This window comes from Cetorhinus maximus, chromosome 9 (genome assembly GCF_964194155.1).
Source record: "Cetorhinus maximus chromosome 9, sCetMax3.hap1.1, whole genome shotgun sequence".
NCBI lineage: Eukaryota > Metazoa > Chordata > Chondrichthyes > Lamniformes > Cetorhinidae > Cetorhinus > Cetorhinus maximus.
In genome coordinates this window covers 50,631,415-50,658,280 of record NC_135887.1, presented here as the reverse complement: position 1 = coordinate 50,658,280, position 26,866 = coordinate 50,631,415, and the positions used below count along the sequence as shown (strand labels likewise).

The following is a 26,866-nucleotide window of genomic DNA, read 5'->3' as shown; positions in this document are numbered from 1 at the left end:
GCTCCCTCCTTGGTCTGCTCACTCTCAACAACTCCTTAGTTACAGGCAGGGACAAGTGGTAGCTAGGAAGTGACGTCATGGAAAGGGCGGGTTCCCGCCATAAATGCGCATGCTCAAAGCGCACTCGCGCTTCCATGATAATTGACAGTCATTCTCACCAATCGGATGACATTGCGGCGCCCGGATTCGCCAATCAGCGGAAAGGGCGGGCGCACGTGCTGCGCTTCAACCTAACCGGATGCGCATCACGTGACGGGGATGACGCCGCCAGCCAGTGGCAGAGGCGGACCGGGGCTGCGGATGGCACGGATTGGTGGATGGGCGGCGGACTAGCAGGTTAGGGTGCGTCACGGAGCTGGGTTTAGTCCTTTAGCTGGAGGTCGTTGGAGTCACTGTCGCTCAGGGATCTGCCGCAGTTGGAAATGTTGTCCCGTATCGCCAGGCCCGCCGTCTCCGCACTCGGCAGGAGTTTCTCCGTTTCGTCGCAGGTGAGAGGCGGGGGAAAGGGAGCGGGAACCCCTGCTGCTCGTGGCCTGAGGGAACCCAGGATCTGGGCCTCAGAAGCCGGGTGGCTGCATGAAGGAGGAGTCCCATCTGTAACAGGATGTACCCGGTGCTGGGGGCCATCCTCCTGCTCTAATTACCCTGATTTCAACCTTGTTGCTGACCTGCCGTGTGGCCTTCGCTTGGGTTTCACCAATTAAGTTCAGTATAAACTGACTCAGGTTTCCAGAACAAAAGCAGAATTACCTGGAAAAACTCAGCAGGTCTGGCAGCATCGGTGGAGAAGAAAAGAGTCGACCTTTCGAGTCCTCACGACCCTTCAACAGAATTGAGTATAGTTAGGAGAGAGGTGAAATATAAGCTGGTTTAAGGTGGGGGGCGGGGGGAGAGAGAAGTTGAGGGTGGGATGGTTGTAGGGACGAGCAAGCAGTGATAGGAGCAGATAATCAAAAGATGTCACAGACAAAAGGATCAAAGGGGTGTTGAAGGTGGTGATATTATCTAAGAAAAGTGCTAATTAAGAATGGATGGCAGGACACTCAAGGTACAGCTCTAATGGGGGTGGGGTGGAAAGACTGACAAGGTATTAGTTGTAGATTTAAAAATAATGGAAATAGGTGGGAAAAGAAAAATCTATATAAATTATTGAAAAAAAACAAAAGGGAGGGGGAAGAAACGGGGTGGGGATGGGGGGAGGTAGTTTAAGATCTAAAGTTGTTGAATTCAATATTCAGCCCGGAAGGCTGTAAAGTGCCTAGTCGGAAGATGAGGTGCTGTTCCTCCAGTTTGCGTTGGGCTTCACTGGAACAATGCAGCAAGCCAAGGACAGACATGTGGGCAAGAGAGCAGGGTGGAGTGTTAAAATGGCAAGCAACAGGGAGGTTTGGGTCTTTCTTGCGGACAGACCGCAGGTGTTCTGCAAAGCAGTCGCCCAGTTTGCGTTTGGTGTCTCCATTGTAGAGGAGACTGCATTGGGAGCAACGAATGCAGTAGACTAAGTTAGGGGAAATGCAAGTGAAATGCTGCTTCACTTGAAAGGAGTGTTTGGGCCCTTGGACGGTGAGGAGAGAGGAAGTGAAGGGGCAGGTGTTGCATCTTCTGCGTGGGCATGGGGAGGTGCCATAGGTGGGGGTTGAGGAGTAGGGGGTGATGGAGGAGTGGACCAGGGTGTCTCGGAGGGAACAATCCCTACGGAATGCCGCCAGGGGGGGTGAAGGGAAGATGTGTTTGGTGGTGGCATCATGCTGGAGTTGGCGGAAATGGCAGAGGATGATCCTTTGAATGCGGAGGCTGGTGGGGTGATAAGTGAGGACAAGGGGGACCCTATCATGTTTCTGGGAGGGAGGAGAAGGCGTGAGGGCGGATGCGCGGGAGATGGGCCGGACACGGTTGAGGGCCCTGTCAACGACCGTGGGTGGAAAACCTCGGTTAAGGTTTCCAGTTCTACTCTATTTTCTTTCCGGAAGGTTGTAAGTCACGAGGAGATGGAGTGCATGCCTACAAATGTTAGGCAAACGAGATCAAATAGCTAGCAACCTTGGGCTAAACTTGTGAGCTGATATCATCTATTTCTGCTCATGTATTGGCCCAACGTGTCCTCAAGACAATGCAGAACTATAACTTTAGTTGCCTCCCTAAATAGTATAACATTCATGCCAGCACTCCCTAAGGTGATTTTTGTTTTAGGAGATTGTCAGAGAATGGGATACTTAGCAAGAGACAGGAAAAATTTTTGGAGGGGTGGAAACAAAGACAGTGTTGAAGGGAGATGCTTTTGAATGCAAACTGATTTTTTTGAAAAATCTGCTAAACGATGGCTTTCAGCGGAGAGCAGTAGGAGAGGGCGATGAGCAACAATCCAGTGTCAAAGAATCTATGCTAACCTATCAATCATAAAGTCAGAAGTGGGAGCTGTGTGGTGTTCACAGATGCTTGCACAAGTGTTCTTTTCACCTACAACTCCTCAAACAATGAAAAAGTTCTCGTCTGCATTCAACAAGATCTGGACAGCATTCAAGCTTGGGCACGTAAGTGGTAAGCAACATTGTGTGCCAGGCACAGCCCATTTCCAACAAGAGAGAATCTGACAGCACTGAGTGTTCCAACACCACACAGACTGCAGTGCTCCAACAAGGTGTTCCACCACCAGCTTCTTGAGGGCAGTTGGGGATCCTGCCCAACTGGACCCATGAATGAAAAGAGAACGAACAAAATGGCCTAATAACGATAGCAAGTCACACCTGACCATTTTTTTGTGAAATTAGTATGTACACTAATTATCACTGGTTTGCAGGCCTCCTGTACTCCTGAGATTGTTGAAGGCCAATAGCATTTAGCAACTAAGACAGCAAATTGTTAATTTTTTAATGCTAACTTGAGTGAGATCCCCCTGTGTCCCCCTCCACCCATGAAAGAATAAAGAAAAAGTAGATCATATTTCCTGATGGTGAGGGTAATGTCAAATTACTAAATTGTGCCAGTATAACATGGTGTCCAAGCACTCTGATTCACAGCTAGAGAATTCTTTGATCTAATGGGATGTGTTTGCATCCAGTTAGTATGAACAAATATATAGTTCCAGATTTTATAAATAGGACCAAATAAAATTTGTGCATTGTAGACCATTCATCTCTTATTGAGTAAGATGTCAATACTTGGCATTTGGCTGCAAAATAAATGGTGAACTTTAGAAATATCCACTTCTTGGAATAGTTCCGTGTTCATCACATATCTGTTCATTGTGCTGCTATATAGAGCAGTGGTGGATGTGGAGCTTATAAAATTACTGGGTAAGTCTGAATATCTCCATTATACCACAGTGCAAAAACAGCCTTCACCAAAGCCAGAAATGACATCCTTTGTCAATGTTCGTAGTATAATACCTTCTCTGTAGATGTTGACATGGTTGGTCACGCCAACCTCCCTCAAAATCTCCATTCCTTTCGTTCTGGACGTTTATGTACTTCCCACCCCTCTTGCCTCATTGTTTCTCTTCCTAAATCTCACTTAATTGTGACCTAGTTGGTAGTGCTGTTACATCCTGAGATTGAAGGTTCTGTGTTCGAGTCTCACTCCAGTGATTTGAGCACAAAAGCCTGGGCTGACGCTCCAGTCCACTGCTGAGTGCTACTTTATAGATGCTGTGTTTGAATGTTAAACTGAGGCTCCATCTGCTCTCGGGTGGAAGTAAAAAGATCCCATTGCACGATTTTGAAGCAATGCAGGGAGTTATCCTCGCCAACATTTATCCCTCAATCAGCATTGCTTAAAAACAGAGAATCTAGTCATTATGTTGCTGTTGTGTGAGCTTGCCCTGCAAAATCTGGCTACTTTTCCTACATTACACTTGAAAAGTACTTCATTTGCTGTAAAGCACTTCAGAACATTGAGAGATTCATGGGGGAAATAAACGGCTTTAGTATTAGAAAACTCTCTAAGTAATTGAGATCTGTCCATCTGTGACTGGGTGCTGTAGAAACTTGAGCCTAACTGTAGAGCTGCAAAGAAATGGCAGGGGAAGTGGCCAGTGACTCATTCATCACTTATTCGGTGCTAGCTACTCTTGATTTTAAAACTACACTTGGACTTGAACCTGTGATTCATTACTTTCCACCCCTTCAAATGGGTCTTAGACTCTTAGCGATGGAATGCATTTATGTTGTAATATTCTGATTTAAAATATAATAATTGGATGTTTTTTGTTCTTTTTAATTCATGCAGGCAGAAAGCAGAAGTAGTTAGTTTCCTTAATAGAAAACTAGTATGGTCCCAGCTGTGACCTACTTTTCCAATTGTTGGTTTTCTTGTGAAGTGTTTCACCTGTTTTACAATGAATATATATGCTACCAAAGTGTGTCTTCTGGCAGGTTGACCGAAGCCATGGTCTGGCTATAACAATATTCAGAGGCTGTTAAGTCTTAAGGGAGAGGAGTCGTCACCCACCTGGTGTGAACTGAATGATTTTACTTTACTGTGTAAAGCTACTGCAAAGAGTACAAGACTGCTGAAATATGGTTGTTCATTTTGCGCTGAGGTGGAACTTCTTTTTCACTACCTGTTCCTCCCAGGTAATGAGTGGGATGGGTAGGAATGGGATGTGACTTGGAAGCAGAGTTCTGTCCTGTGGCTCGGATTAGGATTTCTTATCATGCCTTGTATTATGGGGAAAAAATTGTAAGATGGACTTCCAATGTGAAGTGGTGCAATTTTTGTTTTAAAACTAAAAAATTTAAATGTCAATTTAACTGAAAGACTGTTCAGATACTACCCCTTTAATTGCATGCTAATCTGCTCAGTGCAAAAGAACTGCTTTGGTCTTGTGTTATAATCTGCCTAAGTGCAGTAAGAATGCTGTAATTCTTTTTCTCAGTGTTTATCACACTCTGACTGTTTCTACATGAAGGTGATGATGGTGCTTTGTCGAATTGGGGTTTTGTAAGATATCTGGTGAAACAACTGAACTACCTAGACGATGAGAGAAGAATTAGAAACACCTAGCTCTAGATTTCAGGAAAGAAAATCTTGCTCGGCAAAATTGTTCTTAAAAGAAATGATTGATATGGCGGACGTGCAAAATGCAGTAGATATAGAGTATGCCCAAAGTCTTTGCCTCTGGGAGAACATTGGAAAAGATTGGTTGATGTGGAATTAGGGCGGGGTTGAAATTTGGATTTAAAAACTAGTTGCAAGGGAGAAAACAGGAGTGCGAGTTTAGCCTCAGCAGTTAATGGGTAAGTCTGATGAAAGGTCACCAACCTGAAGCATTGACTTTTTTTTTGCTCTCCATAGATGTGGGTTTTTCCAACATTTTTATTATAGAACTGGGTACTGATGCCCTACAAGTCCTGCTTCTGTTTGCTGTGTGGTTGATGATTTGGAGATGGGGCTGGTGGGAGCGCTATCCTCATTTTCAGTCGACACTAAAATAGGAAGGGCAGTAAATAATTCTGAGAACAAAAGGAGATGTTAATAGGATGGTAGGTAGAATGTGCAAAAAATTGTTTGGTGGGCTTTCAATGTGAGGTGGTGCAATTTTTGTTTTAAAACTAATACCTTTGAATGGCAAAGGCTGGGTGATATGCAGGGCAGTGGGATTTAGGGTGAAGGCCACAACATTAAGAGCAGCTCCTTGAATTAGATGCAGCCATCAAAAATGGTAACTGAATACTAGATTTTATAACCAGTTTGGAATATAAAAGAGATTTAATGCGAATCGACATAATGACTGTGGTAAGATAGCAGATCATGTACATCTTGTAATGTCACAGGTGGACTGCTGTCCATAATTTTGTGCTCCAGAGGGTAGGAATTGAGGCAGTAGAGGGGGCATAGTGCAGGTTCACTGGGATGCTTCCTGGTTTGAAGAAATCCAAATATGAAGAGAGATTTGGAAGGGGCGATCTGGTGGGTGTGGGAGTGGAATATACTCAAGAGTTGTGATTAAATGGAGATTGTGTCAACATTTGAGAATGGGTTTGATGTGTAGTTGAGGGAAAGGAGAGAAAAGCAGTTGGAACAGGATAGAGTGATGGGATTGGGACACTAGCTCACCTAGAGGTTAAACACCTTTGGGCCAAGCAGCCTGTTTGTTAGTTCTATTTGATGGTGCCCTTGATATAGTTTAGATATTCAAATATGTGCTGCAAGTATTTGAGATACAAATTTATTATTAGCAATCCACCAATCTAAATATAGCTTACATTTTTACTCGCTGTGGTGTCTAACTCTTGTCAGGTTTCTTTGGGATGTATCTATTCTTACCATCAGGATCATTCAGAAGTGCTGGCTTGGGCTGTTTACATTCCGTCTGTAACTGCTTACATTTAGCCTCAATTTTCATTAACGTTAATCATTAGTCTGGTGGTAAGTTTTGAAATGCGAATGCAAAACCTATCTAAATACTATATTTCAAATTGCAATGTCAATAGGGAAATCTCAATATTGTGGCCTTACCCAGCAAGGAACACCCCTACTAATTCTTTTCATATAATTGTGCAATTTCCCCTTCTATCCAGAGGAGAGTGTGAGAGGAGGAGCCTGGGACAGGCAGTCAGCAATTGCTGGGGCATAGGGACCGTTTCTGGGGTAGGTGGGACCTGTGCAGGTTGGACAAGTTACGTCTGAACAGGAAAGGGACCAACATCCTCACGGGGAGGTTTGCTAATGCTGTTGGGGCGGATTTAAACTAAATTGGCAGGGGGATGGGATCCTGAAAAGTAGTTCAGAGGGGAGAGAAACTGAGATGGAATTAGAAGTTAAAACACTAAGTGAGTCTGGAAGGCAGGGGAAACATAGGCTAGATAAGAAAGAAGTGAGTTTAGCAAGGCTAAATGGAATATAGTTTAATGCAAGGATTCTGAGGAATAAGACAGATGAGCTGAGGGCACAGATAGGTACGTGGGAGTATGATATCATAGCTATGACCGAGACTTGGCTAAAAGAAGGGCAGGATTGGCAGCACAACATCCCTGGATATATGATATTCAGACAAGATAGGGAGAAGGTTAGAAGAGGAGGGGGGATTGCAATATTGATCAAGGAATCAATTATAGCAGTGAGGAGGGATGATATCTTTGAAGGATCAGCAAATGAGGCCATGTGGGTAGAAGTAAAAAACAGCAAACACGTTGGGTGTATACTATAGGCCCCTAAACAGTCAGAGGGATAGAGGATCAAATATGTAATCAAAATTTCAGAAAGGTGTAAGAATAATAAGGCAGGAATAGTGGGAGATTTTAACTACCCACATATTAACTGGGATAGTTTGTGTGCAAGGTAGGGAGGGAGCAAAATTCTTAAGTTGCATCCAGGAGAACTTTTTTAGCCAGTACATAGAAAGCCCTACAAGGGAGGGGACAGTTCTGGACATAATATTTGGAACTGAGACCGGACAGGTGGAAGGCATATCAGTAGGGGAGCATTTTGGAGATAGTGACCATTACTCAGTTAGATTTAGGATAGTTATAGTAAAGGATAAGGTTGGATCAAGAATAAAAGTTCTAAACTGGGGAAAGGCTAATTTTATTAAGATGAGATACAATATTGGCCCAAGTGGACTGGGAGCAGCTACTTGCAGATAAAACTGTGTCAGAGCAGTGGGAGGCATTTGAGGAGGAAATAGCGAGAGTACAGGGCAAATATGTTCCCGTAAAGACAAAAGAGGGGGACCAAGTCTGGAGAACCAAGTATGTCGAGGAACATAAAGGTTAGGATTAAGAAAAAAAGAGAATCTTATGGCAGACACCAAAGGCACAATACGACAGAGTCCCTAGAGGAGTATAAAAAGTGCAGGGGGAAACTTAAAAAGGAAATTAGGAAAGCTAAGAGAGTGCATGAGAAAGCATTGCTGGGTAGAATAAAGGAAAACCCAAAGGGTTTTTAAAAAATATATAGAGCAAGAGAATAACTCGGGAAAGAGTAGAAACAATTAGGGACTGTAGAGGTAATGTGTGTGGGGACCTGGAAGACATGGGTACAGTCCTCAATGAATACTTTGCGTCGGTCTTCACAATGGAAAAGGACGATGCAGGTATAGACATCAGGGTGGAGGACTGTGAAATATTAGAGGAAATTAACAGAAAGGAGGTGCCAGCGGGTTTAGCGGCCTTAAAAGTGGATAAATCCGCAGGACCAGATGAGATGTATCCCAGGCTGTTGAGGGAGGCAAGGGAAGAGATATCGGGGCCCTGGCAGTAATTTTCAAATCCTCTCTGGCCACAGGAGAGGTGCCAGAGGACTGGAGCACTGCTAATGTTGTCCCATTATTAAAAAAAAGGAAGGGATAGACCAGGAAATTATAGGCCAGCCATTCTAACCTCGGTGGTGGGGAAGCTACTAGAAAGAATTTTGAGGGACAGAAATTAATCGGGGATAGTCAGCATGGATTTGTTAAGGGAAGGTTGTGTTTGACAAATTTGATTGAATTTTTTGAGGTATCCAGGAGTGTTGACGAGGGTAATGCATTTGATGTGGTCTACATGGACTTTAGCAAGGCTTTTGATAAGGTCCCTCATGGCAGACTAGTCAAGAAAGTAAGAGCCCATGGGATCCAAGGCAAAGTGGCATGTTGGATCCAAAATTGGCTGAGGCAGGAAGCAGAGGGTGATGATAGAGGGATGTTTCTGTGACTGGAAGTCTGTTTCCAGTGGGGTTCCGCAGGGCTTGGTGCTGGGACCCTTGCTGTTTGTGGTGTACATAAATGATTTGGACTTAAATATAAGGGGTATGATCAAGAAGTTCGCAAATGGCATGAAAATTGGTTGGGCGGTAAATAGTGAGGCAGATAGCTGTAAGCTGCAGGAGGATATCAGTGGACTGGTCAGGTGGGCAGAGCAGTAGCAAATGGAATTCAACTTGGAAAAATGTGAGGTAATGCACTTGGGGAGGGTTAACTAGGCAAGGGATTACACAATGAATGGTAGGACCCTGGAAAGTATTGAAGATCAGAGGAACCTTGGTGTGCATATCCACAGATCCCTAAAGGTAGCAGGGCAGGTAGATAAGGTGGTTAAGAAGGCATATGGGATACATGCCTTTACTAGCCGAGGCGTAGAATACAAGAGCAGGGAGGCTATGCTGGAGGTTAGGCCACAACTGGAATACTGCGTGCAATTCTGGTCACCACATTATAGGAAGGATGTGATTGCACAGGAGAGGGTACAGAGGAGATTTAGCAGGATGCTGCCTGGGCTGGAGGGTCTGAGCTATGAGGAAAGATTGGATAGGCAGGGGTTGTTTTCCTTGAAGCAGTGAAGGTTGAGAGGGGACCTGATAGAGATGTATAAGATTGAGGGGCATAGATAGGGTGGATAGGAAGGTACTTTTTCCATTAGTTGGGGTGGGGGTTAATAACCAGGGGACATAGATTTAAGGTGAGAGGTAGAAGGCTAAGAGGGGAATTGAGGAGAAATCGTTTCAACCAGAGGGTGGTGGGAGTCTGGAACTCACTGCCTGAAAAGGTGGTTGAGTCAGAAACTCTTGTAACATTTAAGTATCTAGATATTCACTTGCGTTGTCATAAACTCTGGGGCCATGGGCTGGAAAATGGGATTAGTGTAGTCAGATCTTTGTTGGCAGGTGTGGACACAATGGGCCAAATGGCCTCTTTCTATGCTGTAAACATCTGAGTCTGAGGAATGAAGATTGCCTTGTGCCATTTTGACTCTGGTTTATTTTATCTTGCGTTCAGTCAAGCTAAGCTAACTTCCTTTGCTTGCCTGTCTGTGCTTTGTCTTTAATTATTTGAATTGGTAACCAATTACTGAACTGTTCTGCCCCCATATGCCTGTTTGAACAGGCATTGAAGAAGCTACATACACTGATTCTGCAATCCAGTGTACTGGACACATTGCTGTCTCTCGGAACCACTGTTTTGGGTTGCTTGTCTAAGTGAAAATCCCTTTCAACTGTGTGCGGCCTGTCGTGGAGACCTAGCGGTGTATTGGGTATGTTTTATTTTGTCCTTTTGAGTCTGTCTAATATTGGATTGTATAGTCAGCGCAGGAGTTTAGCCTCACTCGTGTATAAGCATGACATCAGGAAGTTGCTAAAAATCGTACTGGTAGCGTACTTTGTTAGAAACACATTCTGAAGTAACTATTTAAACACTGATTCAGTCTTCTAAACCATTTGTATCACCAGTTTCTTGTATTCTTTTTGCTTCAGACCAATTTATAATTCTTGAGAAGTTCAGTTATTGGCTTTACTGTGAATGATAGTATTTTCTGGTTTCTGCACTGGCCCTTTCTGGGCAGTCCATGCAACGTCCAGTATAAAATATCGCAGTAAAAGGCTGATTGCTCAGCCTGTGGCAAGGCTGCTCCTGTTTAGAGCACATAAAGGTGGATGGGCGCAGTAAAAACTGACTCTTGGTGTGAGCAGGATTCTCTCAAGTGAGCTGGGAGTCAGCCTGAGTAATACACTCAATTTATTGAGTCCTGTATTTCTAAGGATTGTCTTGCTTGAGAACTGTTGACATACTATAATGCATTTGTGGGAGTTCATAAGGTTGAATCAGCTATTCCAGGATTCCACAGCAAGGCAGGCCAAGAATTGAGTTCAAGGCACAGGGAGCAGCATGTCTAATTCTTGGGTTGAAAGTGACTCATGGCTATCATGAGCATTAGTACTTTACAAGTATGGACACAGGCCAATGTACTAAATACACTTGGTGTGCAGGTAGAGGGGAATGTGTCTTGATCTTTAGATCACAGATGTCTTGGCTCACTTTTAAAAGAGTTCAACTAGCAAATAGAATACCTGTGCATCCTCAGAGCAGCAATTAAAACAGCAGCCATTTAAAATAGCAAGCATATTACTGCTTAATGTCCATAATAAGGTAGAAAATAGAAGAAACCTGATTTATGTTCTTTGTGAGCTGGTTTGACCAAACCTTTATCCCCTTCACCGTCAGGTCAGACAGCCTGAAGGTGCTGGGGATATGATTTGGAGGGACCAGGACATGCGTTAGCCACTCGCTCCTTCCAGTTTCTATGATGAAAAGAAAACTAGGCATGTGGGAGCGACACTTCCTCTCCTTTTGCGGGTAAGAACCTGGTCATCAGGTGTGAGGCACTCTTGTGTTGCTGTCTGGCCCATTCCTTACTTCTGCACAGTGGCGATCACCTGAGCCACCTTTCATTTTGCCTGGAGGTCGAAAATGAAACGTGTTCGCAGGGACACGATGTACAAACCTCTAGATAAAGGGGGGTAAAAATGCCCAACATTGCTCTCCTCCAGAAGGCCACCTTTGTGTGCAGCTGCATCGAGCTGTGCATAGACCCTTGGTATGCAAACACCAAGTGTCACTATGTGCTGTGGTTCTACCTGTCCCCGGTGTTGCGAAGGATGGGTCTCGCCATGCTGTCGCGGAACGTTTCAAGTAGTTGGACTGTGCCACACCACCTGTCCCTCGTGGAAAAATTTATGCAGAAAAACACCTTTGACCACAAGCCCATCAGGCAGTGGTTGTCAGAGGCCCTGAGGGAAAAGGAGATGGTGGATCCTGTCGGATGGTTCCCCGAGCAGACTCAGTCATTTGGCAGAATGCCTCATCGCCAGAACTTTCCAACAAGCACCAAGATCAAGCTTGGTTGGTGGTGAGAAAGGCCCTTCCAATCAAATCCTTCCTACATGCCAGGAGTCTCACCCCCTCCGCACGTTGCCCTTGAGATGGCTGTTTGGGGAAGAGATCGTTGTTCACCTTCTTGTGGAATGTTCCTTTGCAAAGAAGGACTGGAGAGAGATTGTGGTTTTTGTCGAGATTCATCCCGAGCAGCTCTGTGACACAGGACTCCGTGCTCTACAGGCTGTTCCCAGGGGCATACACCGAGACAAACATCAACTGCAACTAGAGGATCATCAGCTCAGTGAAAGACACTCTTTGGTCTGCCGGAAACATGTTGGTCTTCCAGTGCAAAGAGTTGCCCCTGACTTGAGTGTTGCAGACTGATTATTCCAAGGTCCAGGACTACATGCTGAGGGATGCACTAAAGCTTGGGGCATCTGCCGCAAAGGTGCAATGGGGAAAGATCTAAGACCTTTCTTCCATAGTGCACTGTGGGGCTGGGAATTGTATAGACCCCTCGGTTTGTATGATTCACGTTGAATGTATGCAGTGAATACTATATTGTATTAAAGCACCAAGCAACATGATCTATGTAGATAACTGAAATACCTTTGCATTAAAACAAAAATAGCTGAAAAAGCTCAGCAGGCCTGAGCATCTATGGAGAGGAAGACAGAGTTAACGTTTTGAGTCCGTATGACCCTTCATCAGAACTAAAGAGAAATATAAATGAGGTGAAATATAAGCTGTTTGAGGGGGGTGGGACAGGTGAAGCTGTACAGAGGGCCAGTGATAGGTGGAGGCAAAGAAGAGATTGCCAAAGATGTCATAGACAAAGGACAAATACCATTGCATTACCTGACTTGTCTGTAATGACCATCTTGAAATGTCTGTAATGTTCATTGATTGTATTGAAGCACCTCATGATCTATGTGGAAAACTTGAATATGATTGCACTTTTTCTGATGGCCATTTTGAAATGTTTTGTAATGTTCTTTCAGATATTTTGTGAATAAAATATATTTTTCCAAAAAAAAAGTTGACCCACCGCCAACTTCTCAGGGCAGCCAGGAATGGGAAATACATGTCCACATTCAGAGAACAAAAATAAAGGATGTTTGTTTAGATTGTAACAAGAACTGGGTGAAAATAATGTGTAGTCATTCTTTCAGGGTTGAAGCCTAGGCTTGCAAGCGTGATAGAGAAAAGCAGCACTCGTATAACCTAACTTTTGACAATGGGTTTATTGAGATGGGTGCAAGGTGGGGTCTCTGCAAACAACTCTTAAGTTGTTTCAGAAAGTAGAAAACTAGCTAACAATTGGTCAAATTGTTCTAGAAATGGGAAGCAGTGGGAATTTTTTCAGTGTTAAAATCTCCATGAGTGGTTAAGTTATTAAAGTGATTTTAATAGTGTTAATTACTGGCATTGCTTGATAACTGATCTGTGTCATCTGCTTTATTTCTTTTGCCCAGAACAATGCCAAGGTAGCAGTATTAGGTGCATCAGGTGGCATTGGCCAGCCTCTTTCTCTGCTGCTGAAGAACAGCCCTCTTGTGGGTGACCTCTCGCTCTATGACATTGCTCACACACCTGGTGTTGCAGCTGATCTCAGTCACATTGAGACCAGGGCAAAGGTTGTTGGTGAGTATATATTTAAAGGAATTTGTTTAGTGCTGCTTAAGTGATTATAATATGTATAAATTAATATTGAACATAAATAATCCAAGCTGTGTTTGTATATGGCTAATCTGCAGTCTGGACTCAGCAAAGTAATCTGTAGAGGATGAATAATTTTAGGAAAATTGTCTATAGTGGTGTACCTCTGAACAGACGTGTCAGGATCTCTGGCACCAGGGAAAGAATAGGGCCCATTAGGGCCAAAGTGGCCAATCTGAGGAGCCAGAAGATGTAGGTGAGGTTTTAAATGAGTACCTATATTCACTAGAGAAGGATGATGTAGGTATAGAAATCAGGGAGGAGGACTGTGATATATTTGAACGAATTAGCATTGAGGGGGAGGAGGTATTATCTGTTTTAGCCAGCTTAAAATTGGATAAATCCCCAGGCCCAGATAAGATGTATCCAAGGTTGCTGTGGGAGGCAGGGGAGGAGATTGCAGGTGCCCTGACAGTAATTTGGCAAATTGGATCCAAAATTGGCTTAATGGCAGGAGGCAGAAGGTGATGGTCGAAAGTTGTTTTTGCTACCTGTGGCGTACTGCAGGGTACGGTGCTGGGTCCCTTGCTGTTTGTAGTGTACATTAGTGACCTAGTTATGAATGTAGGAGGTATGATCAGTAAGTTCGCAGATGACACGGAAATTGGTGGTGTGGTAAATAGGGAGGAGGAAAGGCTTAGGCTACAGGACGATATAGACGAGCTGGTCAGAAGGCCAGGACAATGGCAGATGGAATTTAATCCTGATAAGTGTGAGGTGATGCATTTTGGGAGGACTAACAAGACAAGGAAATACATGATGAATGGTAGGACCCTAGGAAGTACAGAGGGTCAGAGACCTTGCTGTGTATGTCCATGGATCCTTGATAAGTTGGTTAAGAAGGCATATGGGATACTTGGCTTTATTAGTCAAGGGATTGAATACAAGAGCAGGGAGGTTATGATGGAGCTGTATGAAATGTTAGGCAGGCCACATCTGGAGTAGTGTGTGCAGTTCTGGTTGCCACACTATAGGATGTGATTGCACTGGAGGGGGTGCAGAGGATATTGCCTGGGATGGAGAATTCAGTTATGAAGAGAGACTAGGTAGGCTGGGGTTGTTTTCCTTAGAGCAGAGAAGGCTGAGGGGGGACCTGATTGAGGCGTACAAAATTGAGGGGCGTAGATAGGAAGAAACTTCCCCCCCTTCAATAACCAGGGGTCATAGATTTAAGGTAAGGGCAAGCGGTTTAGCGGGGATTTGAGGAAAAAATTTTTCAGCCCAGGGATATCTGGAACTCTCTGCCTGGAAGGGTGGTAGAGGTAGGAACCCTCACAACATTTAAGAAGTATTTAGATGAACACTTGAAACGCTATAGCATACAAGGCTATGGGCCAGGTGCTGGAAAATGGGATTAGAGTAGATGGGGGCTTGATGACAGGTGTGGACACGATGCGCAGAAGGGCCTCTTTGTTGTAAAACTCTGATTCTGAAAGTCAATCAGATTGTTTCTGCATTATAAAGCACTCAATGAAAAGTTGCATATTTCCAGGTTACATGGGCCCTGAACAGCTGCCTGACGCCTTGAAAGGATCTGAGCTGGTGGTCATTCCTGCTGGAGTACCTAGGAAACCTGGTATGTACTTAATGTTTGAGTAATAATCCTTTGCTGACTGAGCTATGGCCTTGCTTAGTCAAGCATTACAAGTCTTAAAACTGATGATTGTTGCAATGAGTTCACAACGGTGGATTAATATTCTTTTCTCTAGTAACACAATAAAAAGATGTATGGGATTCCCACCATGCTCTCTGACACTGATCAGGTGACAATCCTCACTAATAGACCATATGTTTCAGATTGAACAAAACATGCGCTGTGTGTTTAGGCAGAAGCAAAATAAGCCTGATAAAGAGCATGATAGTGTTTAACTTAAAACTGTTTGAGACTAAAAGAACGTATTAATGTTTTGTCCTTCTACAAATTCTGACTTAGATGAGTGTGTAATGAAGGTTCACAGCTCCATGGAGTCTTTTTTTAAAATTAATTCACGGATGTGGGCTTCGCTGGCTGGGCCAGCATTTATTGCCCATTCCTAGTTGCCCTTTAGAAGGTGGTAGTGAGCTGCCTTCTTGAGCCGCTGCAGCCCATGTGGTGTAGGTACACCCACAGTGCTGTTAGGAAGGGAGTTCCAGGATTTTGACCCAGTGACAGTGAAGGAACGGCAATATATTTCCAAGTCAGGGTGGTGAGTGGCTTGGAGGGGAACTTCCAGGTGGTGGTGCCCGTCTATCTGCTGCCCTTGTCCTTCTAGGTGGTAGTGGTCATGGGTTTGGAAGGTGCTGCCTAAGGAGCCTTAGTGAATTCCTGCAGTGCATCTTGTAGATGGTACACACTGCTGCTACTGTGTGTTGGTGGTGGAGGGAGTGAGTGTTTGTGGATATGGTGCCAATCAAGTGGACTGCTTTGCCCTGGATGGTGTCCAGCTTCTTCAGTGTTGTAGGAGCTGCACTCATCCAGGCAAGTGGCTAGTATTCCATCACACTGCTGACTTGTGCCTTGTAGGTGGTGGACAGGCTTTGGGGAGTCAGGAGGCGAGTTACTCGTCGCATGATTCCTAGCCTCTTACCTGCTCTTGTAGCCACGTTATTTATATGGCTAGTCCAGTTCAATTTCTGGTCAATGCTAACCTCCAGGATGTTGATAGTGGGGGATTCAGTGATGGTAATGCCATTGATCATCAAGGGGCGATGGTTGAATTCTCTCATGTTGGAGATGGTCATTGCCTGACACTTGTGTGGTACGAATATTAATTGCCACTTGTCAGCCCAAGCCTGGATATTGTCTACAGTCTGTGCCACTACAGAGAGCTGGATGGTCGACACAAGTGATAAGGTACTGCCAAACCCCTGCTGTATCTATTGCAGCCTGAGGCCCCCAATCAATCAGATCAGACAATGGAGGCAAATGTTTACATAATGTTTTGATGAGTACTGATACACAGTACTATACAATTACCTGGGAATTGCTAATACAATGTACACCTGGCCACCTTTTATAAAGTCCGGATTATTTTGGTGACTCAGCCATTAAAGATGACTATGACCATGGTGTGCTTTTATTTGTAGGTTCCTGACAAATTACATCTATCTGTAAGCTTGCATTCTGTGATCCTTGCTTTACAGGAATCTGCAAATGAAATCGCCATTGTTCCCTCAGAGGGTAGTGAGTCTTTGGAACTCCCTTCTTCAAAAGGCAGTGGAAGCAGAATCTTTGAATATTTTTGAGACAAGAGGTAGATGGATTCTTGATAAACAAGGGGGTGAAAGGTTATCAGGGGTAGGCAGGAGGCTGCAATCAGATCAGCCATGATCTTATTGAATGGTGGAGCAGGCTGAAGGGGCTGAGTGGCCTACTTCAGCTCCTAATTTGTATGTTTCACAAAGAATGTAGTTAAACTCAAATAGCACAGTAAAGTGAGGATCTCTGCTACAATTTCAAATGTAGTGATTTCAGACAAAGTTGTGCATTGCTACCCACCCACAAAGGCAAAGACTTGCTTCTACAATTCAGTTTAAATTTGCCCCAGTTAAAGTTTCATGTGGAAGGATAAGGCATAGAAGTATCTTCTCTGCGATGTAGTCCACATCAGGGACAACATCATTACCAAAATATTAGAACATATTGATTGCTGTACTTTAGGCTCTTGCAAAGTATTTTCTTATGCCCAACATCGGTTGGTTCCCATTGGGAAGTTTATCACTTAACATTTACTTTGCTTGCATAGAAAGTTGTGATTCATTCACCTTTTGTTTTGAAGTGAAGTTTTACATTCCAGCCAGTGATACATAATCTCTCCACTATAGTGAAATCCAGTCAGTTGGAAGGATGGTTTCTCCTTCTTGGCTGTAGTAAGAAAATTAATGTGGCAACGAAACTGGACCAGCTTTGAACACTCTAAGGAATTAGAGATGATATTTTCAAAAATTAAATGACAAATCTCCTGATTTATTATGGTACACAGACTAATGTGGGCTCCATTTTATCAAAATATTCTGTAATTGATTTTTTTGAAGATTTGATGGAGAAGATAGATTTTCCATCCATTGCTACTGAATCAGTTAAATTATACTTTATTTTAGTGATTCTATTACTAGCACAAACCAGCTGTTTTTTTTTGTTTTAATTTCTCATTTGAAATCCTGTTCTGTTCTCTCTGCAAGCTATCAGCTAAGTTTGTGCCGCTTATACCAAATGGGGCTATAATGAATCTTTCACGGCAATTTAGAGTTGGGGCTAGCATTGTTACCCTAATTTGCAGGCAGTGAGAGAAGTTCTGTCGTCCAGACAAAAGACGCTTTTTTTCTGCTAGAGTTTACACACCCCAGCTGATTGGCAAAATGTTGCTTCAAACCCAATGATTGTTTATCACATTTAGGTTTATGTAAACTTGATTGGATCATTTGTGATTGTTCTTTAAAGATGCATTGCCTTTTCCAAAAAAAAACTTTGTTTCAATATGCACATATTCTTCTCAGTACACCTTTTTTTTGCTTATCTGTTAACTAGATTTTCCAGTTCCAATGGTTATCCAATAACTTGCATACCATATCACACAACTGAAGTACGGAAAAATAAGTCACATCTTAGTGTGGGTAAATAAATTCATAGAAGCCTTATATTGAACAAATTATAGGTTTTGTCTGTAGAGGATTGTTAACTATTAAATTAACAAACTGTTAAGCAACACAAATGTTGAAATTCCATTTGCTTGCAGGCATGACTCGAGATGATCTGTTCAACACCAATGCTACAATAGTTGCAGTTTTAACAGAGGCTTGTGCTCAGCACTGTCCAGAGGCCATGATCTGTATCATCTCCAACCCTGTAAGTTTGCACAGTTTGCTAATGCTAGACCTGTACCAGGCATTGTTACAGTTTGATTGTTGTAGTTGACTGTACTCATTCATTCAGTCCCCCGAATGCACTGTGCAAAACTGAATTGTGTTCTTTCCTGCAAGGAGAAGTGAATGATTTGAGACCTAAAGGCTATTAAAATTCAATGGCAGCATTGGAATCCTAATCAATAAGTCATAGTGTTCTTCTGCAAGGAACCTATTCACTTGAAACTGCATTAACTCAGAATTCTCACTTTGTCTCTCCACCCACCTTTTTAAAAAAAAAATGAAACGTGACTTTGGGAGTGATATTTTTCAATTGCACTATATTCCCAGAACCCCTACACTGAATCAGCAGTGAGATCTGTGGTGGGAGCCAAGAACATAGCTGATTCAATGGATTTCCAGTGTCCTGGTCCAACTTGGCCTCGAGTATGATACTCAGATTCTGTTGATCAAGACAGAAAGGAAACATTTAAATAATTCTGTTGATGCCAAACTAATGTCTGAGTGCTGGTTTAGTTTTGAGCAAAGACTGGAAATTGAGGCTTATTGGCTTTGAAAGGAGGTGACTGAGTCAGAACCTTTCTTCCCATTTATTAGGTGTATACTTCTATAATCTGGAGCAATAATTTGAGGTTTGTTGGGAGCTAGAGCAAGGAGGTATGGGCTAAAAATGATTTGGTATAAAACAGAAAATGCAGGAAATACTCGGGTTTTGCAACATTTGTGGAGAGAGAAACACCTAACGTTTCAGGTCATCAAACAGTAATTTGGTACTTGTTGGGAAGTAATTCTTCATAGAGGTTTTCTGGTCAGGGTAATGGTGGGAAAAATCTTGGACTCATTCAAGAAACAGATGATGGAGGAGAGAGGGAGTAGGTCTCCATTCTGAATGCACAAGCGAAGATGGACCAAATGCCTCCCTCACCTGTTCTTACTGGAATACAAGGAGCATATAAGCTGGGGATAACTTTGAGTAATAGTGAAATTCTCTCCTGCAATGGGCAACTGATGAAGATTGCACAGGTTGTTTTTAACATCTCTACAGGAAAGAAGCACTGAATTTTCTGACCGAAATTCTAACATGTCCATCTAAAACTGGTTACAGATAACAGAATGTGGGCACAGTATTGTGGAGACTTGTAGTGAATGCTGATTTATTATATTTTGATTTTGGAAATTCTAATTTATATTTGACATTCCCAGTGTTAAGTAGACCCTGTTTCATTTTTCAAGGTAAACTCCACAATACCGATCACATCAGAGGTTTTCAAGAAACTTGGAGTCTACAACCCTAACAAAATCTTTGGTGTGACAACATTGGATGTGGTCAGAGCCAATACCTTTATTGGTGAGCTGAAGGTAAACATGGAATAGGATGGGCAAGACATTGGGATGCAATGCATTGAAGAGAATATTTGACATTTCAACAAGACCAGATATATTTAGTTTGACACATCTGGAATAACCATGTATATTTGGTAATCTGCCTCTTTCTTAGCTTAATTGTAAACTCCCTTTTGACTTAAACCAATATCACTCCTGTGTATCTCAAAATCTTGTACATTTCTCTGAGGAAAGATTGTTGAAACCAGGACCAAAGGGCATTTTGACCAGAATTGCCAGTAATCATTTTACAGTAGGGAAAGTATTAAGGACTTGTGTGCTAGTGGGGGATGGTTGTATCTGCTGCTAACCAATAGTATTGAAGGAGATTTAAACTTGCATGTTCTGTTATCTTTCACTGGCACTGCCCAGCCAACCAGTGACCTACTAACTACCCCAACATACTTCAAGATACTTGTTAACTAAGAAGTTTATTCTTTTTTATTCATTCATGGGATGTGGGCATCGCTGGCTAGGCCAGCATTTATTGCCCATCCCTAATTGCCCTTGTTCAGGGCATTTAAGAGCCAACTACATTGCTGTGGGTCCGAAGTCACATGTAGGTCAGACCAGGTAAGGACAGCAGATTTCCTTCCCGAAAGAACTTTAGTGAACCAGATGTGTTTTTACAATAATTGACATCGTTAGACTTTTAATTCCAGATTTTTATTGAATTTAAATTCCACCATCTGCCATGGTGGGATTCAAACCCAGGTTCCCAGAGCATGTTCCTGGGGTCTTTGGATTACTAATCCAGTGACAATACCACTATGCCATCGCCGCCCCTTATATTGTTTTTCTGTTGTCTTCCCAAAGGTTAGATTATTTCCAGCTGAACCACTGTTGGGTACTTGCTAATGTCGTAGCTGTACTGGAAGATTTTGGCTAGGAGTATGGCTAGTTCTGGAGCACAAGTGTTATGACATGGCAGATGATGTCTGCCAGGTGGACCAAATCCACAAGGGAAACTTGGCCATGCTATTAAAACAGTTTTGCAATTTGTATTTATTACAAGATGATTTGTGCACTGAATTCAGAAGTTATGAGTCCACTAAGACCTTTAGAGATTTTTATAAGTTAAAGTATTAACAAAAGAAAAGATTTCAAGCACATACATAAGATTACAATTACTTAGTACTATAACAAACCCTAAACTTCCCACTTAAGTTGACTCTAAATTACACACACCCTTTAAGGCCACGGTCCAAAATAGATTTTAAATTTAAAAAGCAAACCAGGAAGTTACCACAGCATTCACTTGACAGTGGAATTCCTAAAGGCTTTTCTCCAACTTTAGTTACTGGACACAGCAGACTCATGCACAAATGGCTGGAGGCTCCCTGAAGGCTGTTTCTCTCACTCCTGTTAGATCTTACATGGCCCCCAACATAGCCTTTTATTCTCCTTTACATATTTTTCTCTCTTTAATATGTAAATTCCATTGTTCCATATGTCTTTGGAACTTTATCTTTCCCATAGTATAAAAATCTTTCATGTTGCCAATATTGTCAGTAACCTTTAGGAAAAGTAAACACACTGCTTAGCCTTGCTTATCTGGCTAGTTGTAAACATTGTAACATCCCTTTGAAATCCAAACAACCCCATCACTTATCTAAAAATGCAAATTCCCCTCATACTTTGCATGCTAAGACCCCATCCATGTTTACTCATTAGCATTTCAAGTATATTTCTACACCTAACTTCTTTTGATAATTTCAAGCTTGCAGTCTGCCTGACTCTAAATGTAATTAAATCTCAGAACCATTTGCACTCACACCCATAAACCTACTTTACAATAAATCAGAATAATATTATGAAAATTGTTATACTTTCGTAACACACACCTTCATACTAATGGTATTATGCTTCAGCTGTTTCTTGATATCACGTGGAGTGAATCGAATTGGCTGAAGACTGACACCTGTGGTGCTGGGCCCTCAGGAGGAAGCAGAGATGGATCATCCACTTGGCAGTTCTGGCTGAAGGTGGTTGCAAATGCTTCCGTCTTGTCTTTTGCACTGATGTGCTGGACTCCACTACCATTGAGGATGGGAATATTTGTGGAGCCGCCACCTCCAATTAGTTGCTTAATTGTTCACCGCCATTCACAACTGGATGTGGGACTGCAGAGCTTTAATCACATCTGTTGGTTGTGGGATTGCTGAGATGCTGTGAATTTTCACTTTAGAGGACCATAATAATTGCTTGAAGTTGCACATTCCTCAATGTGCGCATGCAAGAATGCTTCAAACCAGCAATGGCACCCAGTTTATTATGTAGCAATTGAGTATTTAATTTTATTTTGGTTGTGAGAATTCACTGCGGACGAATTGTGGTTGGGTTTGGAGGGGCGTATTTGTGATATGTATCTCTAAAAGCTTACAAGGTGTAACGATTTGGCTCCTTTCTACCCTTCACTGGCAATTGAGAATAGAATACCCATAAATGCACTTTTTTATTTTAACATTGCCAATTACCCGATAACTAACTACTCCTGCCTTTCGTTTTGGAACTCTGGTCTCTTAGTCATTAAATAACTGATATGGTGTTGTAATGGCATATTAGTTTAATTCATTTGCATCTGTCAGTATTTTCCACGTTTAAGTCCTTTCCATCTGTATGCAGGGCCTTGACCCAGCACGTGTGTCTGTCCCAGTAGTTGGAGGCCATGCTGGAAAGACCATCATCCCTCTGATCTCTCAGGTAAGCAGGAAATAACATGGTAAAACAATAGGATGACTGTCTGGTACCGAAGTCTTCTACATATGGGAAATAAGTCCGAAACATGTCACTGTTTGACAGCATGTGAATAGTAATAGATTGTTGAGAATTATATTGAATTAACTGTGAATTCCAAAAACCAAATTTCACACAATTATTGAGAAGGCTGCATTCATGCACAGTTGCACTGCTTCATTCCGTGACGTCATTGTGAGCAACTGAGATCAGAGCTAGCCCAATCTGAGAGATACTTATTATAGAGAAAAACAAGGACACACCTCTGGCCCATTTATCCTCTTAATAAATACATACAAATGGTCTTTAATCCCTTCACATGTTTCCTGTCGGACATCTTTCCATAGTTAAGGCTGCCAAGTCAGGTGAAAGTAATGGAAGGCTCTAAATCTTTACTGCTTTTGACACTTAAGGATCAAATGTAAGCACCTTTACTCGTTACAGCCTCAAAAATGCTTAAAGCACAAAATTATAAATGAATGAAAGCTTATTCATATTCCTATGATAGTTACCTTACAATGTAGAATAAATCCGCTGTGCAGTGATTCTAACTTGCAAACATTCAATCTTGCCGCCGAAATGTGTGGTTTTACTTTCGAAACATTTTTTAACTGGGCTGACGTCATTGGTTGTTTGCACATGTGCGAACCAGTGCGCATGTGCAGATGTGTATCAGTGGGCAAGTTGTGTTGGTGGGGAGACACTGCATTGAAAATGCTGGTGTATTGGGTTTGGCGACGTGGATGTGAAAACTAGACTTTGAAAGCTAAAATGAAAAGAGTGGAGGTGTTTGATTTATGGCATGCTTTGCCTTGTTTTTAAGAAAATCATTCCTTACCCTTTCTGCATATCACTCCATTTTTTTCAATAGCTCAGTAGATTCCATGTCTGCCACTCCACATTCAATTTGAATTAAAGTAGTATCCTGCCCTTTTCTTCTTCTGGATCAGCGCCATCAATAAACACCTCCTGAGCATTTAACCTCTGCAGCTTCAGAATATATAACCCAAGGTTACTTCACCAGACCTGTTTTGTGCAGCCACTGGACCAGGGAAGGGATGCCTAAATTAAATAATAATATCCCAAATAAGGTCTGCTCAAGTGCTAGAGTCACTCAGCACTGGATAAGATTGAGTGGACTGTCTCTGACCCCTGAAGGCAACCAAACAGGTTTCACTGCTTTTGTATTTAATGAATTTAATTTCTACCAGATCAAACGCATTCATATTTTAATTTTACAAATAGTTGCCTTTATGCAAATAGACATTGAACAGTTGATTACAGTGCTGAACTTCCATTTTGTTTTGATTCTAGTGCAATCCTAAAGTGGAATTTCCCCAGGATCAACTGGCGGCCTTGACGGGCAGGATTCAGGAGGCTGGTACAGAGGTGGTTAAAGCCAAAGCTGGAGCAGGTTTGTTCATAATTTTGAAGCCATTTATCCAGATGTAGACCCAATATCAGTCCTGTTAGCCAGTCTCCCCAGTGTGGGAGTTGGTTTATGTTTTGTCAACTTGTTTAAATATCCTCATGTTTGAGAAGGCTTCTTTTTGCCATTGTATTCAAACAAGACTGGATTTGAGTTTGGCAAATAATGACTGGAAATTCTGCTTGATAGTATGTGGGCAATGATTCAATAACTCACTGGAAGCAATATTCAAGGCAGCTGAATGTTCTGTTTAGGCAGGATTAAACCATTCCAATATAATCCTGGAGATCAAAGATAAAGGTTTGGTTTCTATTCTTTACCAGATATCTCCTTAAATGCTCCCTGCCCCCTGCAACCTCCAACCTCATCTCCAGCAAGTGTATAAAGCCCTGGAGACTTGGTCAGCAAGACAGAAGCCATCAGTTGAGCTCCCTCTGCTGCTTTCATCCTCGTTCTCCCTGATGTAGCTGAAACCCACATCATGCTCTTTCATCTTCACTCACACAGGAGACCCAACTCCTGCTCTTTTGACCCTATTTCCACTAAACTGCTAAGCACCCTTCCTGACCTGCATTGTAAATGGTGTCCATTTTCCCTTCTCCCTCCTCCCTCCTTTTGAAAACGTTCTAAAGCCCCACCTCTTTGACCAAGCTTTTAGGTACCCCTCCTAATATCACCTCTCCTCATCCTTTTTTTAAATTGTGCCCCTGTGATGCAGGTTAGGACATTTTTTTTTATATACAGGTATAATAAATACAGCACATGATATGAAACACAAGTGCCAGGCAATGACATCTCCAACAGGAGAGAATCTAACCATCACCCCATGACATTCAATGACATTACTAACACTGAATCCCCCCACTATCAATATCCTGGGGGTTACTGTTGACCTAAAACTGAACTGGACTAGCCATATATAAATACTGTGGCTACAAGAGTAGGTCAGAGGCTAGGAATCCTGCAGCAAGTAACTCACCCCCTGACTCCCCCAAAGCCTGTCTGCCATCTACAAGGCACAAGTCAGGAGTGTGATGGAGTACGGTCCACCTGCCTGGATGAGTGCAGCTCCAACAACACTCAAGAAGCTTTGACACCGTCCAGGACAAAGCAACCTGCTTGATCGGCACCATCTTCACAAATATTCACTCCTCCACCACCGACGCACAGTGGAGGCAGTCTGTACCATCTACAAGATGTACTACAGCAACTCACCAAGACTCCTTAGACAGCACCTTCCAAACCCATGACCTCTACCATCTAGAAGGACAAGGGCAGCAGAGGCATGGGTACACCACCCACCTGGAAGTTCCCCTCCAAGCCACTCACCATCCTGACTTGGAAATATATCGCCGTTCCTTCACTGTCGCTGGGTCAAAATCCTGCAACTCCCTCCTTAACAGCACTATGGGTGTACCTACACCACACGGACTGCCAACATTTGAGATTAGAAAATAATCCAGTTTGGTAGTGGCTGAAAGTATATGAAGCACAAGTCAAATTGCAGCTTCTTGAACAATACTGGGGAACTGGAGTTTTACACAATCTGCCCAACATATTGTCCTTTGTGGCCTGATATAATGAACTGAAGTACCCTCATAAGAAACCCTGCCTGCCCCTTTCAAAGGTCTCATCTGGGATTTGAAGCAGGACCTCTTGGATACTCTGCAATGAGAATCCCCAAGCAAGAATCATACTCCTAGACCAACAAGCTGCGTCACAAGTGACTTGGAACAGATTTTCCCTAGAATGCGGAATTACAAGGTTTTTTTTGCTTGAACCTTAACTGACACATGCCATTGTGTGTGTAATAATTTTTCACTGCCTTTTGTGTTCCGTATTTAACAGAGGGCAGATTGCTTTGGTTCTTAACCAGGGCATGTTACATTGGTTGTATGCATTGTGGATTTTAAGGAGAGTTCTTGTATCTTTAATGTTTAGGTTCTGCCACCCTGTCCATGGCTTACGCTGGTGCCAGGTTTGTCTTCTCACTCTTGGATGCTATGAATGGTAAAGAAGGAGTGGTGGAATGTGCATTTGTCAGGTCTGAAGAAACTGAATCGCCATATTTCTCTACACCTCTGCTTCTCGGGGTGAGTTTGTGCTGCTCGGACTGGGCAGATTATTCAGTTTTTAAGTATTAATGAGATCTGTTTTCTCTTAAATTGCAAATGCTCAGCATTTTAAAGCTTTAAATTTGATTTGTTCTATTTTACCGGAATTGTTACATTTAGAATTGAAATGGCTTATGTCTACTTGGTGCTCCCTGTTTTAGTACATCAATAAAATGTGCTTAATGGTCACTCTTGCCTCCAGTCCTGGGCAATTAGCAGTTGGGAAATTCTGTGTAAAATGCCTGGAGGCTGCTGATTTAATTTTTAAACTTGCAAATTTTTGCACTCTGTACCTTCTCCACTGAAGGCACTGACTCTTACAACTTCACTGTCACCATGACCTTTTCTAAATGGTCCATCTAGTGTGAGCCTAGGTGGTTTGTGATGGTGAGCAACTTGGCTGTGGAGAGCACCCCAGCTCTCCATGCCTTATGTACACTCACTTTCCCCAGAGACCAGGTTAGTAATTGAAATTGTGAAACTTATCATTTTCCTGCCCACCATCCAGCAGTGATGATGTCTTAACTGTGGAGCATCCATTTGCTATCTTAGCTGTGATCAGCTAACATATCTCAGAGCAGGAAATGAACCTGAGATCTTCCTGGTTTTTACACCTTATACCTCCTCACTTGTAAGGTCTCGCTGTAGTACTTTTGCCTGCTAGAATACATCACATCCTTCTAAGGTGTTTGCTGTTTCTAAAATGTTTTCTAATTATGATGAATTTCATTAAAAACATCCCCTTTTTCCCCCCCCAGAAAAATGGCATCGAGAAGAATCTTGGACTAGGCAAACTATCTGCTTTTGAAGAGAAGCTTGTAGCCGAAGCTATGGGTGAACTCAAGGGCTCGATAAAGAAAGGAGAGGACTTTGTGAAGAACAGGAAATAAATAAGTGGCTGCATTAATGTGTACAGAATGGAAAACTCCAACCTGTTGCAAACATCCCAACACGAGTGGCTGTCCTGTAGCGTTGGTCACTGCTGTATGTCTGTGCTGTTTGCTAGCAGTTTTTAAACGTCAATTTGCCATGGCAGATCTCTAAGCTCATTAAATTACTAGCACCATTTCTCTA

At 42.7% G+C, this 26,866-nt stretch overlaps 1 protein-coding gene across 1 annotated transcript; it reads left to right on the top strand.

Moving 5' to 3' along the window:
• Positions 1-134: 134 nt before the first annotated feature.
• On the top strand, positions 135-26,866 carry mdh2 (malate dehydrogenase 2, NAD (mitochondrial)). The gene is made up of 9 exons (XM_078548705.1): positions 135-488; positions 13,045-13,213; positions 14,781-14,864; positions 18,004-18,113; positions 19,364-19,489; positions 22,139-22,216; positions 23,564-23,663; positions 25,620-25,771; positions 26,551-26,866. Exons 1-9 carry the CDS (start codon positions 423-425, stop codon positions 26,680-26,682), a joined length of 1,017 nt encoding a protein of 338 aa, XP_078404831.1. The 5' UTR covers positions 135-422; the 3' UTR covers positions 26,683-26,866.

Coding starts and splice junctions, on each gene's coding strand:
- mdh2 (XM_078548705.1), top strand. CDS start 423: ATGTTGTCCCGTATCGCCAGGCCCGCCGTCTCCGCACTCGGCAGGAGT. Junction 19,490..22,138: donor CCTTTATTGGTGAGCTGAAG/GTAAACATGGAA, acceptor ATCTGTATGCAG/GGCCTTGACCCAGCACGTGT. Junction 22,217..23,563: donor TCATCCCTCTGATCTCTCAG/GTAAGCAGGAAA, acceptor TTTTGATTCTAG/TGCAATCCTAAAGTGGAATT.